Source organism: Pseudoliparis swirei, chromosome 9 (assembly GCF_029220125.1).
Source record: "Pseudoliparis swirei isolate HS2019 ecotype Mariana Trench chromosome 9, NWPU_hadal_v1, whole genome shotgun sequence".
NCBI lineage: Eukaryota > Metazoa > Chordata > Actinopteri > Perciformes > Liparidae > Pseudoliparis > Pseudoliparis swirei.
Window position 1 is genome coordinate 23,736,648 of NC_079396.1, and position 16,732 is coordinate 23,753,379.

Below are 16,732 nucleotides of genomic sequence, written 5' to 3' on the forward strand. Positions count from 1 at the left end.
AATCTACATGTGCCATGACAAAATAAAAAAACACAAAAATCACACAAAAATACCACTTAATTTAGCATACCTTGCATTTGTTTGACACAATGTCTCCCCCTGGTGGTCAGTGGAGAGAATGCAAGTTCAAGGCACTTCTGCGTTGACTTGACAGTAGAGAAGCAACAGTAACATAAAAATAAAATAAAAAAACACATTCCATTCATGGGATTTTGTTGTAGTTTTAGTAGTTCATTTACAAGACTAAGAAAAAGTCAATTAACTTAAATCACTAAATGCACATGTGAATATAGTTGTGTTACCAGCAAGCTACTGCAAAAAAATTGTAAAACTACTAGTTTAATGTGTTCACTACTCCCAAACATGGGTTCTAACTATTGAAACGGTATGTTTGTTCTGGTATATTTTTATTATAATTTTTGTTCAATCATAAAAAGTAAAAGGTTGCTACCAGCACATCCTTTAGTGTGGGCAAAGGCAAACGTTTTTACAAATACGGACTGGTTGCAACTTATTCCCACTGGTCCGGATCAACAGAAGGGTTCTCTTTGTCAGGCTAACATCTTATACACTATGTATTAGTCAAGTTTCCACAGATTAACATACAAATATTTTAAAAAATACTGCCGCGTTTCGACCTACAGGACTGTCATGTGCCATCAATCAAGCCTTCAATCACTCAGCGAAGTAAAACAACATGCAAGCATGGACGGATTAAGAAACCACGGGCCCCTGGGCCTGGACGTGTCAAGGCGCCCCCCCCCCCCCCCCCCCCGCCTGTAAAAAAAAAAATAATAATTACAAATAAAATAAAATAAAAATAAATGTTTTTAAAAAATACCGGAGCTGAGCAGACAACATTACGCGAATTATATGATAGCAGGGACTTCGGTTATATGAATTAAACGAATAAACTTTCATGAAGAACAACTTTACAGAAATACATAAACAGCGCATTTGTGTGTGTGGGGGGTGGGGGTGCTTAGAAAGAGCTCTAATGCTATTGTTTTGCACTTGCTTTTTGGATTTCTCCCTACAGAGTTGAAGGGCCCATATATTGCATGGAGTACTCAGCCCCTCTAAAGTCCTATAGATAAACTGAGGGGATAAACACTCACTTGAAAGGTATCATGATGGTTTCTTTCTTGTGACATCTTCAAAGTGAATGTTTAGGCTATTCTTTAGTTTCTCAATCGGACTATTGGGGCCCTGTTACTGACATGAATGACTTAAGCCTAGCATATACCGCATACGGCGCATCGTGTCATATCATCATATCAATACAAAGTTAATAACAGAGACTTCACGCAAAGGCTCTCGGTTAGGGGCTCCCTGAGCTCAGGGGCCCCTGGTGCCGGTAGGCTCGTTCGGTAATCCATCCCTCAGTAGGACTATTGGGGCCTTGTTACTGACATGAATGACTTAAGCCTAGCATATACCGGCTACGGCGCATCGTGTCATATCATCATATTCATATCAATACAATGTTAATAACAGCGACGTCACGCGCGGAGGCTCAGGCCCAGGGGCCCCCTGAGCTCATGGGCCCCTGGGCCTGGGCCCGGTAGGCCCGTTGGTTAATCCATCCCTGCATGCAAGCACACCCAGTTGCTGTCAAAAGCCCAACATTTCAAAAACCACCACAGCATGACAGTTTGTTCAGTGCAATAATTACATTTCCAAGCAGGCAAAATAAAACATAATCCTCGTTTCACGGATGGCTGCTAGCCCCTGACTCAGAAATACGTCAGGTATTCAAGTCTGAAGTGCACAAGTCAAACATCGGAGCGCTGTGCGGTACGTCTTTTCTCCAAAGATCCAGTCAGATCGGTCCTTAATCCCGGTTTCTAAAACTCCAAGCGAAGAGCAACTTTCTTCATATGCAAAAAAAAATCGCCAGTCCAGCAGTGACCTTTTATTAAAACTCTGTGTTTTTCCCTCCATTTATTTTCTGTTGACAGACGTCTGCCAAGGTTTTGAAATTTGGCCCCAAATCATTCAGGAACACCAAATCATCGCCCATGTTGCTGAGTGACAGCTGATCCAACGACTGGCAACTGCTGCCCTCTCCCTCGTAGGCGTACTGGTGGGGCTGGTACGTCGGCCGGGATTCAAGGTTCCCGTCAATCTCGTCCATTCTCTGTGGGGATTGAGGAAAGAGAAGAAAAAAGATTTTTCAGTCATTTCCGTTTTTAAAAAATCACTCATGAAGTGACATTTGATCTTAGTTTTGGTTTTACTCATATGGCGATATAAAACATATTTTTTTATTTTGTTATCGTCTGTCACTGTCTTATGTTGTATGTCTGACACTTTGTGTAACGTGCTACTGCTGCCTTGGCCAGGACTCTCTTTAAAGGAGATTGTAAATCTCAATGAAGCTTTTCCTGGTTAAATAAATTTAAATAAAAATTGTAAAAATTGTAAAAATTGTAAAAAGAAAAAGGGGGGGAAAACCCTAATCTAACTGCAGCATGGGGTCTGACGGTCTTTCCCCTCGCACAGTCCTGGTTCTGGTTCCGGTCCCACCGAGGCCCCCTGCTGGGGTTTGGTGAATCTGACCCGGCGGCACCGGTGGATGACTTCCATCAAATATAACTTTATAGAAAAAGCCAATCATCTCTGCTTATGGACCCGTTTACTTTAATACATTGAGACCAGATGAAGTGGACTCACTACATATTTCATAGCTTGAAGCAGATTCAAAAACACTTAATAGTAATTTCGTTTTCATCCATATTACAAACTGCATGTCGTTGGCTGATGAGCAAAAAATCGGATCGAAAAAATTCTCTTTTTTGCGAATACTAAAAGGATGCAAAGTGCTTCAAGCGGCCTCTCATTCACACAAACAGACGCAGTGTGCTGGTCTCACTGCGGTGTCTCAAGCCTCTTACCTGGTCGATGTGGTCTGAAATGTATTGATCTGACAGCATGCCCCCCCAGCGGTTGTCTCTCGAGGAGGAGCCTCCCTGTAGAGAGAGAGAGAGAGGAGGATGTTACGGGCTAAGCAATCATGTACATGTACTAGCTCCTTACTTCTTAATTAAAGTCGTGTTTACGGGGCAGTAGTTCACTCAGGAACACTCGTTACCTGATAGGAGTTCATCCTGTTGGAGTTCCAGGACTGAAAAGAAGGAAGTACATCGATTTAGTCACTTACACACAAAGGATGTGTGGATAAAATCAATAAATAAAAATAAAAAGCAGGAAGCAAAAAGAAGATGTTTTAACCTGCTGTAGGATTCACCTCATTCATATCAGCGAGTCGGAGAGAACAACGTCTCAAAGTTACGCAATCAAATGAAACAGAACCGCCAATCACGAACGTCTGTATACGTGTGTATACGTGTGTAAGTGTGTATTTGCGTGTAAGTGTGTATATGTGTGTATCATTGTGTAAGTGTGTATACGTGTATACGTGTGTAAGTGTGTATACGTGTGTAAGTGTGTATATGTGTATACGTGTGTAAGTGTGTATACGTGTGTATACGTGTGTAAGTGTGTATACGTGTGTAAGTGTGTAAGTGTGTACACGTGTGTATACGTGTGTAAGTGTGTATACGTGTATACGTGTGTAAGTGTGTATACGTGTGTATACGTGTGTAAGTGTGTATACGTGTGTATACGTGTGTATACGTGTGTAAGTGTGTATACGTGTGTATACGTGTGTAAGTGTGTATACGTGTAAGTGTGTATACGTGTGTATACGTGTGTAAGTGTGTATACGTGTGTATACGTGTGTAAGTGTGTATATTCGTGTGTAAGTGTGTATTCGTGTGTAAGTGTGTATACGTGTGTAAGTGTGTATACGTGTGTATATGTGTGTATACGTGTGTATACGTGTGTAAGTGTGTATACGTGTGTATACGTGTAAGTGTGTATACGTGTGTAAGTGTGTATATGTGTGTATTCGTGTGTATACGTGTGTAAGTGTGTATCCGTGCATATACATGTGTAAGTGTGTATATGTGTGTATCATTGTGTAAGTGTGTAAGTGTGTATTTGTGCGTAAGTGTGTATCCGTGCATATACATGTGTAAGTGTGTATATGTGTGTATCATTGTGTCAGTGTGTAAGTGTGTATACGTGTGTAAGTGTGTATCCGTGCATATACATGTGTAAGTGTGTATATGTGTATATCATTGTGTAAGTGTGTATACGTGCATATACATGTGTAACTGTGTATACATGTGTATACACGTGTAAGTGTGTATACGTGTGTGTTCGTGTGTGTACGTGTGTGTCCATGATAGCGTTTTTGACTGGTGGATTTACACATAAAGACAATTATTAGACGCGTGTGAGAAATGAGAAGTGTGCTCTCTTTTTGATTGCGTAATTTAGACACACGTCTTCATAAACATGCAAACCGACGCGACCTGAAGAAAAGGCCTCCTGCTTGCGTCAAGCGTTTACTGTGGCGCCCCCTTGTGGCCGTAAGGAGGGTGTGCGTCATCGCAGCTGCTGTCACTCACCATGCTCTGCCCTCCTTGGCTCCTCATGGAGTCTCTTTGGCGCTGCGAGGCCTGCAAGTTCATGTTGGAGTTCATCTGTCGAGGACATACACAGCGAGGTCGTTAATGTCCGCACCCGTCACGCTAAGCCACCTTATTGTTCGGAAGTCCTCCTTCAAACAAGTCCAGCCGGCTGCTGTGAACGTGACGTCCGTCGTTGTCGTGATTATTAGTCTCGTAGAATCACAAACGCACAAATGGGGAGACTTTCTTCTTCTTCTTTTTTTAAAGGGCCTACGCTGCTCACCGTGTTGCTGGTGTACATATCCATGTCCCGGGTCATCCCCGAAGACATCTGGGTCATCTGGGACATCTGGGTCATCTGGGGCATCTGGGACATCTGGGTCATCTGGGGCATCTGGGACATCTGGGACTAGTTGAGCAACGCAAAAATATATGAAAGCAACCAAAGTAAACATGGCATTCTAGTTTTTTTTTTTTTAAATAAACGGTATTCAACACATGCATTGCTTCGAGTGTTTGCCGAGGGAAACGCAGGTTCAGGTAGGTTCGTGGATCACATACAGAATGTGATTACCGCGGAGGTTTCATCAAGACAATAAGTTCAGTCGACTCCTCCCACACATCCGTCTGTTGGCAACAACTCAAACTTGACATCCTGTTCAAAACTTGAACGATACTTTGCAGGTTAACGACGAGGGAGTCTTCCCTGTATCCTGTGGTGATACTTGAGGTAAACCCCTGAGCTATGTGTTGCACAACGCTGCACAAACACTGCAATGTTTTACATACCTGTGTCTCTCTACTTCACTTCAGTTCAACAGACACGCAAAAAAAAAGTGTAAAAGTGACTGGATTATAGCAGTCAGACTGACACGCCTGAGCGGTGCGAAAAGGTCAACAATAAAGGGAATGGCAGGTTAAGGGATGAGGAGGAGGAGGAGGAGGAGGAGAAATACCTGCATGGTGCCCATTTTCAGGCCTTTGACCCGATCGATCCCAAAATCTAATCAACTGGTCCCCGGATAATAAACAATCATCCCACCAAATTTCATGCGATTCGGTTCAATACTTTTTGAGTTCTGCGAAAGATTTTGACCTGTTCATGACCCTTGACCTTGACCTTTGACCCGATCGATCCCAAAATCTAATCAACTGGTCCCCGGATAATAAACAATCATCCCACCAAATTTCATGCGATTCGGTTCAATACTTTTTGAGTTTTGCGAATAACACGCATACAAATAAATAAATAAATACACAGCGATCAAAACATAACCTTCCGGCATTTTCAATGCGAAGGTAATCATCATAGGAATTGGATAAATGGTTATAAACGGTATTAATCAACATTTGGTTTGGCAAAAGGTGTTAAATATGTATATCATCATAGGGATTGGACAAAATGTCTAGAAAAGCAGTCAGACTCCTTGCAAGGCAAGGCAAGGCAAGGCAAGGCAAGTTTATTTATATAGCACATTTCATACATGAATGCAATTCAAAGTGCTTTACAAAAAAATAGATCAAGAATAAGAAATAAAAAAGAGGAATACAAAGTGCATCAAAGAAACAATTTAAAAAGGCATAAAAGCATAAAAGAAGATTAATAAAAGAAAAAATAAAGATAAAAATCTAAGTGCAAAGAATCATTCCTTCTGTCGTTGTCTTATTATTTCAGGATTAATACAAGATTCAATTTAAGGCAATGGAGAACATAAACGTTTTTAGCCTGTTTTTGAAAGTAGTAAGAGTTGGTGCAGATCTAAGCTCTTCCGGAAGTTTGTTCCAACTGTGTGTGGCATAATAACTGAATGCTGCTTCACCATGTTTTGTTTTAACTCTGGGAACAGTTAGCAGACCGCCCCAGATGACCTAAGAGGCCTAGAGGGTTCATAAGGTGGAAGCAAATCAGAGATATATTTTGGACCTACACCATTTAGAGATTTATAAACGAGCAGCAGTATTTTAAGTCGAGATTCTCGTGAAGTCGATTCTCTGGACTGGTAGCCAATGCAGAGACCTGAGAATTGGTGTAATGTGTTCAACTTTCTTAGTCTTTGTTAGGACTCTGGCAGGCATTCTGAATAAGTTGTAGCTGTCGAAGTGCTTTTGGGAGACCTGAAAAAAGACTATTACAATAGTCTAACCTACTGGAGATGAAGGCGTGAATTAGTTTTTCTAAATCTTGTTTGGACATAAATCCTCTAATTCTTGCTATTTTTAGATGGTAATAGGCTGATTTTGTTATTGATTTGATGTGGGTATTAAAATTCAGATCCGAATCAATTATAACACCTACATTTTTGACTTGATTTTTCGACTTTAAAGAAAGGGAGTCCAGATGAGCACAAACTTTCAGCCTTTCTTCTTTAGCACCAAACACAATTATCTCGGTTTTATTTTCATTTAGTTGGAGGAAATTTTGGCACATCCAATCATTGATTTGGTCTGTGCACTGACGCAGTAAGTCTATGGGAGGACATAGTCACTTGGTGAGAGAGCTATGTATAGTTGAGTGTCGTCCGCATAATTATGGTAAGCGATTTGTTATTTTGCATAATTCTGCTAAAGGGGAGTATAGAGGTTGAATAGAAGAGGCCCAAGGATTGAACCTTGTGGAACTCCACCGCGTCATTAGTCGCTCAGATACATAGTTGCCAATGGAGACAAAATAGTCCCTGTCTTGTAGGTAGGACTTGAACCAGTCTAGGACCGCACCAGAGAGTCCAACCCAGTTTTTAGTCTGTCTAGAAGTATTGAATGGTCGACAGTATCAAATGCAGCGCTAAGATCCAATAACACTAGGATAGAAATTTTGCCAGAATCAGTGTTTATGCGAATATCATTTAGAACCTTAGTGAGAGCAGTTTCAGTGCTGTGATGGGGTCGAAATCGATTGGTATTTGTCTAAGATACCATTTGAGGTTAAAAGTTGCTAAGTTGCTGATAGACAACCTTTTCTATTATTTTACTTATAAAGGGTAGATTTGATATAGGTCTGTAGTTGCTAAGTACAGTAGCGTTAGGTTACATTTCTTTAGTAGAGGCTTAATAACTGCTGTTTTCAAAGCCTTTGGAAAATGCCAGATTGGAGAGAGCTGTTAACTATTTGCAGTAAGTCTGTTGCTAAGCAAAAAAAACCTAGTAAGCTTGGCAGAGGATCAAGACAACAGGTAGATAGCTTAAGAAGTTTGCAGTTTTTCCCAGTTTTTTTGTAGTCATTTCGTTAAACTGTGTCATGTTTATTAAACTACTTTTGTGTGACTGTAGAGGTGATATCATTTTTGTTTAACATGGAAATATTTATGGCTTGTCTGATGTTTAGAATTTTATCCCTAAAAAGCGAACTCATTGCATTTATCAGTGGATAGGAGTTCAGGGGCTATTGGTGCCGGGGGTTTAGTCAGCCTATCAACAGTGGCAAATAAAAGTGCATTATTAATGTTTTTGTTAATGATGTCAGAGAAAAGGGGTAAAGCACTTTCAGCATTATCTAGATTGTAAATGATGTCTCTTTTAAGATGTCATGGTGAATCTGGAGTTAGTTTTTCGCCATTTTCGCTCAGCTTTCGGGCCTCTTTTTTTGGATTTTTTACAGATGCATTCTTCTCACAGCTTTTTTTTTTAAATTAATTAAATTAATTTAGCAATGGTGGGTATCTATAACATTGCAGCGGGATTAGGGGCTGCATTCTTCAAACCACAAACCGTTTATCTCCCGAGTCCTTTAAGACTCTGGCTTTTGGACACGCCCTGAAATTTGTGCCCACACTGACACGCCTGAGCGGTGCGAAAAGGTCAACAATAAAGGGAATGGCAGGTTAAGGGATGAGGAGGAGGAGGAGGAGGAGAAATACCTGCATGGTGCCCATTTTCAGGCCATCCGTCACATTCATGGTTTTTGTAGGCGTCATGAGCAGAGTGGGCTCACTCTGCAGAGGAGAGAGAGAGAGAGAAAGAAAGAGGGAATAAACAGATTGCAAAAAAAAGAAGAGAAAACAACCCTGGTGTGACTGGTTTAGTAGCATATTGTCGCGGTTGTGTACAACCCACCATGCACGGGGACCCCCCTCCTTCTTGGTTGTAGCGGATCAGGGTCTGGTTGCCCTCATCCTGCCCCGTGGGAATCTTATGGAAATCCTTCCCGCTACACTGACACTTGAAGATGAGGATCAGCACTGAAGACACACATTAAAAAAATGACAGATCATAAAAAATAAAAATGAACGTGTACGTAGGCCTACAGCTGTCTAACTCTCGAGGTATGAACGTGTTACATGTTTGATTGTGTTCTGGGCATTCCTGAAAAAGAGAGCCTTGCCCCCCCCCCCCTGATATAACAAGGAACCGCTTAAAAAAAGATGGGTTCATATTCCCGAGGGTTGTTCCATTCACATTGACGCAAGAATTAAGTTTTGACTTGTTTACAACGCCTGCACGCCAACTCAGATCCACACACCTCGTTTCACAACAAGGTAAAATAAAAATAAAAATGATGTTTATATTTTTTCTTGTCGTGTTTTTTTAAAACAAAAGCTTGAATCCCCACCCATCTATTGGTCGGTGACAGTCGTGTCATTCCCTCACTGTCTACCCTTCTTCTTCTTTTTTAACTATATCTGTCAATGACTATTATGACTATCATGGCAAAAGAAGCCAATTCGAGGATGAACTTCATTGTTTTTGTCGATGTTGCCGCTGGTTACCAAACTCACGTAGAAATAAGAGGAGGCCCAGAAAGATCAGTCCGATGCCCGCCGGCCCCAAGCCGGTCGAGGCCGGCTCTTTGGGAATGCAGGCGTCTCCCTCTCCGCAGTCGCACACCACCACCTTCATGGTGTTGAGCCCCGCCACGTTCTGCTGGTCCTGAATGTGCAGCGGCACCGAGTAGTTACCGAAAGGAAGTGTCATCTGGCTAATGAGCCCACCTTCCTCACCTGGTGGAAAGATGCAAAGAGAGGCGTCTAGTGTCACTTCCATTTCAGCGCCTTTCGGGTTTTTTTTTTATGACATTTGGTTAAAGATAAGTGCTGACCGTAGGAAGGCTGTAGTTTCCATCGCTTCGCCAGATCTTTATCATCACTCCCCAGCAGGAAAGTGAAGGGCCCGGTGAAAGGGTTGACGTCTGCGTCCGTGGCGCGCACAACGACCTTGTTTTCCTTGTTCCCGCACATAACCATGCTGTTGTTGACCAGCCTTGGAGAGTTGTCATTGATATCCCTCAGGTGGATCAGAACAGTGCATGTGCATTGGGCCGGAGGTTTACCTGGAAGCCACGGCAAAGGCAAACACAACCCCCCGCTTCGTTAATCTCAGCACTTGGGATCACGTTGTCCAGCTTGTGTGTGATGAGAATGAACAGGATTGCTCCTGCGTACCATTATCTGTGGCTCTGATGATGATCTTGTACACGCTCTTCTCGTCGACAAACGATGATTCTCTGTCCATCTTCTTAATCGTTTTGATCGTTCCCGTTTTCTCATTTATGGATATCCAGCCGGCCGGATCTTCTACCAGCTCATGCCTGGCCACGGGAGGAAAAGTAGATGCAGTAGATTGCTGGAGATCCTGGCAAACTCAACACTTTACTCAGCACTTTACATGGTTTTCCCCTTGTATATTTAGTATGAGTATTAGTATTTAGTTTTTAGTTTTTTTGTATTTAGTTTTGTGTTTTATAATTATTTTTATTAATGCTCTGATGTGCACCGCTGCTGTGATTTTTGAAATTTCCCCACTGTGGGACTAATAAAGGTATATATCATATCATATCATTTCATATCATATCAAAAGGGGGAATAAATAATGTTAGAGCATCACATTGCAGCTGCGGGAAACCAGATCAAAAAGTAATTTCTGCTGCGCGTGACGGGTCATTTGTGTTCGTTCGAAAAAATCTGACGTTAACATTCGTAATTAGACCCCGACCGATGAATCAGTCAGCAGGTTATTATTGCTGACCTCAGCACTTTATTTTCCTGGACACTTTAACATGCTGGAAATTCCCTTTGGTCACTACCTTGTGTATATAATTTATTTTTCTCTGTATAAATAGTATTTTAGTATTAATAGCAGTATTTAATATTTTTATTGTGTTTTGTGTTTTATTTCTTATTAATGCTCTAATGTGCACCCGCTGCTGCGATCCTGAAATGTAGCCTACCCACTGTGGGAATAATAAAGGAATATCTAAGATAATATAATCTAATAATATTGGGTTATGAAGTCTGTTTTTTCCGATGTTAAACTGTCAGTGTAGAAATGCCAAAGATATATGTTTGCGGTAGTTTCTAAAAAATCGATCAAAAATATGATCACACATCCCAGGTAAAAATAAATAAATAAATAATGTGAGCACGAAATTGAAAAAAAAGAAAACGGTTCGGCATTGGACACCAACCTGATATGGTATACGTCAGAGTCGGGGTCGATGACCTTCGGCGTCAGCAGCTCCATTCCCGGATCCTCCTCTTCTACGCGGAACACGTCATACAAAGCTTTCTCATAGGCAGGCGGGTCGTTGACATCGATCACGTTTATCGTGATGTTGACTACATCCGGTGACGGAGGAGTGCCGGCGCAAAAGAACAAGGCCTCCACGTTCTTCACTCCGACCACCAGGCTGTGGCGCTTGGACTTCTCAAAGTCCTTGCCCTGAAAACAAACATATAGATTAAGAGCGCGCTGCTTGTTTTGTTGTTGTTGTTTTTTTGGTGGTGGTGGTATTGTAAGCGTTGCCCGCGGTTACGAAGGAGACGGGATTACCTTGATGACACTCAGAATCCCCTCATTGGTCACAGGGTCGGTTTCAATTTTGTAGTTTCTTCCCTCGTTCCCTTCCACGAAGAAGTATTCTGCGAGCCAGCCGGGGGTGTTGGGAGTGTCTTTGTCGTCCACCGCGATCCTCAAAAGATTCTCCTTGGTGACTGACTCTAACACCTCGCCGTGGTACTGGACAGGGAGAACAGTTTTAGCTTTTAACATGAAACATCTACTTCAATAATGCTCATAATTTAAAAAAAACTAAAAATGTTTTTACTTCTTTGGCCCTGAACGTCGGCAGGTGATTGTTTCTGTCAAGAATGTTGATGGTAGCCACGGCAGTGGAGGAGAGGACCGGCGTCCCGTGATCTCTTGCTTCAACAACGACTGTATACTTCTTTACTTTCTGAAACATATTGCAAAAGGGGATATTTTAGATAAACAAATTGTTGTTGTGTGTGTGTGTGTGTGTGTGTGTGTGTGTGTGTGTGTGTGTGTGTGTGTGTGTGTGTGTGTGGTGGCAGAGTAAAGTCCCACATCGTAGTCAAAGCATCCTTTGAAGTTGAGCTGGGCCATGATGTTATTCATCTTCTTCACATATATCTTGGGCTCCGGCGGGTCCTGTGACACGATACTGACGGTGATCAGAGAGTTGTTTGTGTTCCTCTTATCTCTGTCCGTCATGCTCAGCTGTAGCAGCGGGGTGCCTTCAGGAAGTCAGGGAGCAAACAAGAGTGAATGGGCATGAGGAAGATATGATGCGCGCTCGACGAGTCGCTTTGTGCCGCTCACCCTCCGGCGTATTTTCTGGCACGTCGGCTGTCAATCCGTGAACGAATGATGGTGCGTTGTCATTGATGTCCTTCACTTCTATATTGAAAGATAGTTGGTTGTCCATTTCTAGGCCCGTTTCTTTGTTCAAGATGTCAAAGTGGATCTGTTGGTACACGTGTGAAAACCATGTTGACTGGTTGAAAAAGGTATAAATCATCATATGGTTTGGCAAACATTGTTAAAAAATGTATTAATCATCATGTGGATTGGATAAATGGCTAGAAAAGGTAATAATTATCATAGGTGTGTTGGAACCAGTGTATTTGATTGGCAAACATTATTAGAAAAGGTATTTATCATCATAGGGATGAGCAACAAGTGTTAAAATATGTACTAACCATCATAGGGATGAGCAAAAAGTGTTAAAATATGTATTAATCATCATAGGTATTGGATAAATGGTTATAAAAGGTATTAATCAACATTTGGTTTGGCAAAAGGTGTTAAATATGTATATCATCATAGGGATTGGACAAAATGTCTAGAAAAGGTATTAATCATCAAATGGTTTAGCACAAATAGTTTAAAAAGGTATTCATCATCATAGGGATGAGCAACAAGTGTTAAAATGTGTACTAACCATCATAGGGATGAGCAAAAAGTGTTAAAATATGTATTAATCATCATAGGAATTGGATAAATGGTTATAAAAGGTATTAAGCAACATTTGGTTTGGCAAAAGGTGTTAAATATGTATATCATCATAGGGATTGGACAAAATGTCTAGAAAAGGTATTAATCATCAAATGGTTTCGCACAAATAGTTTAAAAAGGTATTCATCATCATAGGTATGAGCAAAAAGTGTTAAAATATGTATTAATCATCATAGGAATTGGATAAATGGTTATAAAAGGTATTAATCAACATTTGGTTTGGCAAAAGGTGTTAAATATGTATATCATCATAGGGATTGGACACAATTTCGAGAAAAGGTATTAATCATCATATGGATTGGCAAAAAGTGTTAAAAACATGTATTACGCATCATATGGATTGAATAAATAGTTTAAAAAGTAATAATTATCATAGGTGTGTTGGAACCAGTGTATTTGATTGTCAAACATTATTATAAAAGGTATTAATCATCTTAGGGATGAGCAAAAAGTGTTAAAATATGTACTAACCATCATAGGGATGAGCAAAAAGTGTATTATGGATTGGCAAAAGGTGTTAAAACATGTATTAGTCATCATCGGGATTGGCCGCTCACATGGAAGAGGTCGTATGCCTCTCTGTCCACGGACTTGTGGGCAGAGAGGACTCCGGTGTGCTCGTCGATGGAGAACACTCCTTTTGGCTCCTTGTCCACGCCCATCCCACTTATACGGTACAAGTGGCCCACATCGTTCTGCTTGTCATTGTGCATCTGGGATCAGAGACACAAAGCGTGGAGCTGTTACTGTTTGCTTCCCTTTCGCCTCAGCCGGGATACTTTGTCGCTATAACATCGATCTGTTATTTCCTTCGCAAAAGAAACTGACGTCCTCACCCTTGAAATCTCCATGGGGTACTTCCCTTTAATTTCTTCGACTAATTCGATTGTAGACAAAACCCATCTTCTCTTGGTACGCACCAGAAGCTCCTGTTGGAACATGAATATATTTGTCAAACACAATTTTCTGTTGGATGTAAACAATTGGCGTGTTTTGGACGTTCAAACGTGGAGCAGGTATACCCGCTTGGCTCGCCCGAGGTGGTTGTCATGGCGAGACTCTGCCAGGGCTGTCAATGCAACCTGAAACAGAAAAAAAGGATTGTAAAAAAAAAAAAATCCATCTCACGCTATATTGACCACTGATCGGCGGCTTCACTGTCTGCCGTTCTTTCTCTGGATTTCGCTCCTGAGATGACGAATGTCGAACCAATCCTTCATTTCTGTGTCGTGGGAAGCTGGAGAAACTTCTCTCTGAGAAAAACGTAAAGCTTCCTGATCATCTGAACTGCGCTTGTCTCAGCCAACCAATCTCCCATAATTTCCCAGAGCTCGGCGAATACCACCATCTATTCCGCGAAATTGTGTCTCGATGACGAGCGCTTTCAGTTGTAATAAAGCCCGCCTCTTGCTTGATCCGATTGGCTGCCTTGGGCCCCTTGCTTGATCCGATTGGCTGCCTTGGCTGAGCGGGACATTGATGAGCTGTGCGTCTCCGCGCCTCGCGCTTCAAGTTGAGAATATTGTAACTTTTATGCGCGCCTAAAAGACGCGAGAAAAACGCTTGTGACAGGCGTACCATAGGAACACAATGGTGTTGCTAGCGGCGTGTTTTTGAGAGTTGCGTCTGTTGTGATCGGCCCCATTGGCAGCTATAATGGGAAATAATGATAGATCAAAACTTCAATAGCAAAACATGTGAGTCACTGCACTTATTGTTAATTTCTATTATGCACCTTTGGTCATTAGGGACGCCTCCTGACGCCTCCTGGATACGAACCGGTGACTTTGTAGTTTCAGATCTGTGCGTTTTAACTCCGAAACCACTGCCTCGACAAAAGTAAAAGATCTTTTTACTGACAGCGATGTGAGAATCACGACCGTTTTAAAATGTTATATTCTTTCGACTGCATCTCACAGAATTCTTAAAGTTGAACTCTTGTGGCGTCCGGTCGAAAGTCAAAGCTGAAGTTAGTAGGTGAGCCTGCATATTTTGAATTTTCTATTATTATTATTATTATTAATTTTGTTTTCTTCTTTTTAGACGGTTTAGAGTAGAGAGTGACACATGGAAGAAATTATAATCAACAAAGGTCTCATCTGGCCGGATGCCAACCACGGAAGTTAAAAGAATAATAAATAATACATAATAAATAATACATAATAAATAATAAAAATAATAATAAATAAATAAATAATAATAAATAATAAATAGTAAATAATGAATAATAAATAGATAATAATTAATAAATAATAAATAATAATACAAAACATTCTATACAAGGTGTGGCACCTGCCACCTCAAAGGTACCGACAGCAATTTAAGCTTAGTCATGTCCATGTGAACTAATCTACTGTACACGTAATTAGGGATATTAAGGATATTGTTAAAGACGTTCTCAGTTATCAGACTTAAGCAGGTAAAGCCACGATGAGACAAAGTAAGTGAGCTGAAACCCCACAGGGTTAGAGACTATGTGGAGACGCCAATGTGTGCTTTTCATTCCTATGAATAGGCTCGTGTTACCACGTACACATGTGCTGTAATGCCTCGATACGACACACACAACTGGTTTTACACGATGACTTTATCTGTCCATACTTGCATGCAGACATTTAAACCAAATTCAATTCAATTCAGTTTATGTTGTACAGCCCATAATCCCAAATAAAAAATGTACAATCTGTACACATACGAAGATCTACAAATAAAAAAAATGTCTTTTGTTTCTTCGCGTTCAATGTTCACAAAATCATTTTCCTTGTTTAAATAGTATGACGCCTTAACCCTCCTCTTACCTTCAAATGTACTAACATCTTTTACCCTTTTTGACCACAGCAATTGAAACCTCCAGAAAATTATTAGAACTTATATTGTTTCCCAACTTTAAGTGTCAGGTACTTTAGGTTTGTTTGTTGACTACCTAACTAGCCCTTTAAATAAATTAAAAAGTTGATATTCCTTATTTGTTTTACACAGTGAAAAACAGCCTGGGGTCAAATTGACTCCAAAGAACACCGATGCGTACAAGTTGTGTACAGGACAGTGAAAACATAACATCATGTGCCTTTTATGTTTTCCCAGTTGTCCCCAATAAATTAGGAAAAATCATGAAATATGAAGCAAAACAAATGATGTCAATCATATTTTTAGAGACGTTAAACATTGAATGGGGTCAAATTGACCCCAGATGTAATAGGAGGGTTAATAGAATTGTAGGTAATTGAGAATGCTGTACCTACCAAAAGAAGCAGGGAAACGGTCCTCATCTCGTTCCGCTGTGCTCGATACTCTCCGTGGGAATAGTCCAACAAAGTCAAAGTCAGTTTGAACAGGAGTGCAGAGGAGACCGCCCACAATGCCTGCAGCCAACAGGTTGGCTGACTTTGCAGCCAACAAAGGGCTGTTTGTCGCTGAGAGATCTGTCAAATGGCGCCTTACTGCATTTGAATGTGTTGCAGACAACCAAGGAGGAGCTGTGATTCATGAATTGCATATTAGCCTCTCGATGTTATTGTATTATCTTTTTTTGAAAGATAATATGAACCAATATGGCTTCTTCTGAGAAAACGAAAGGGTTTGGCTCAGGTGTGCAGTCCTCCAGCTACGTGGCTCGGGTTACCATGTTTTAATTACGGGTGACCTGCAACTCATGCAACGGAAGCACAATTTCATAAGTCCTGCGAGTTTTTGGTAGTGACTGAAATTACATGTTATATTGTGTATAGGATAAGTCACTCTGACAATCATTAACCCTCCTGTGAAAAGAAATGTATAGTTCTTTTGTGCGTCTGAGTTTGGGATGAAACAGGGTGTGTGTCACTCTCACTCAGTCTTTTAGAAATCCTATAGTAGAATATTTATGAGGAGAGACATGAAAGAAAAACCTTTAGGGGGGAAATGAGAAGATAAGAAACTTTGTTCAGTCAGGAAAGTGTGGTGCACGTGGGGTGAGCAGCTTAGAGATCGCTTACCAAAACAAACACCTGTTTTTTTTTTATGTG

At 41.0% G+C, this 16,732-nt stretch overlaps 1 protein-coding gene across 1 annotated transcript; it reads right to left on the reverse strand.

Annotated features, from left to right (window-relative positions):
- Window positions 1–39: 39 nt before the first annotated feature.
- cdh26.1 (cadherin 26, tandem duplicate 1) lies at window positions 40–15,997 on the reverse strand. The gene is made up of 19 exons (XM_056422346.1): window positions 15,971–15,997; window positions 13,751–13,810; window positions 13,565–13,657; window positions 13,286–13,441; window positions 12,033–12,177; window positions 11,778–11,947; window positions 11,518–11,646; window positions 11,244–11,429; window positions 10,879–11,132; window positions 9,857–10,002; window positions 9,514–9,744; window positions 9,194–9,415; window positions 8,532–8,656; window positions 8,336–8,410; window positions 4,765–4,890; window positions 4,479–4,553; window positions 3,095–3,127; window positions 2,898–2,972; window positions 40–2,140 (listed from the first exon to the last, which is right to left on the reverse strand). The coding sequence occupies exons 1-19, from the start codon at window positions 15,995–15,997 to the stop codon at window positions 1,919–1,921; spliced, it is 2,550 nt and encodes an 849-aa protein (XP_056278321.1). The 3' UTR covers window positions 40–1,918.
- Window positions 15,998–16,732: the final 735 nt, after the last annotated feature.

Bases quoted from the DNA above. Each gene is read 5' to 3' on its own strand.
- cdh26.1 (XM_056422346.1), bottom strand. From the start codon at position 15,997: ATGAGGACCGTTTCCCTGCTTCTTTTG. The intron at 8,657-9,193 runs GTGAGTTTGGTA...GTGTGTCTTCAG, and splicing joins GGGCCTCCTCTTATTTCTAC to TGCTGATCCTCATCTTCAAG. The intron at 4,554-4,764 runs GTGAGCAGCGTA...TGTCCTCGACAG, and splicing joins ATATGTACACCAGCAACACG to ATGAACTCCAACATGAACTT.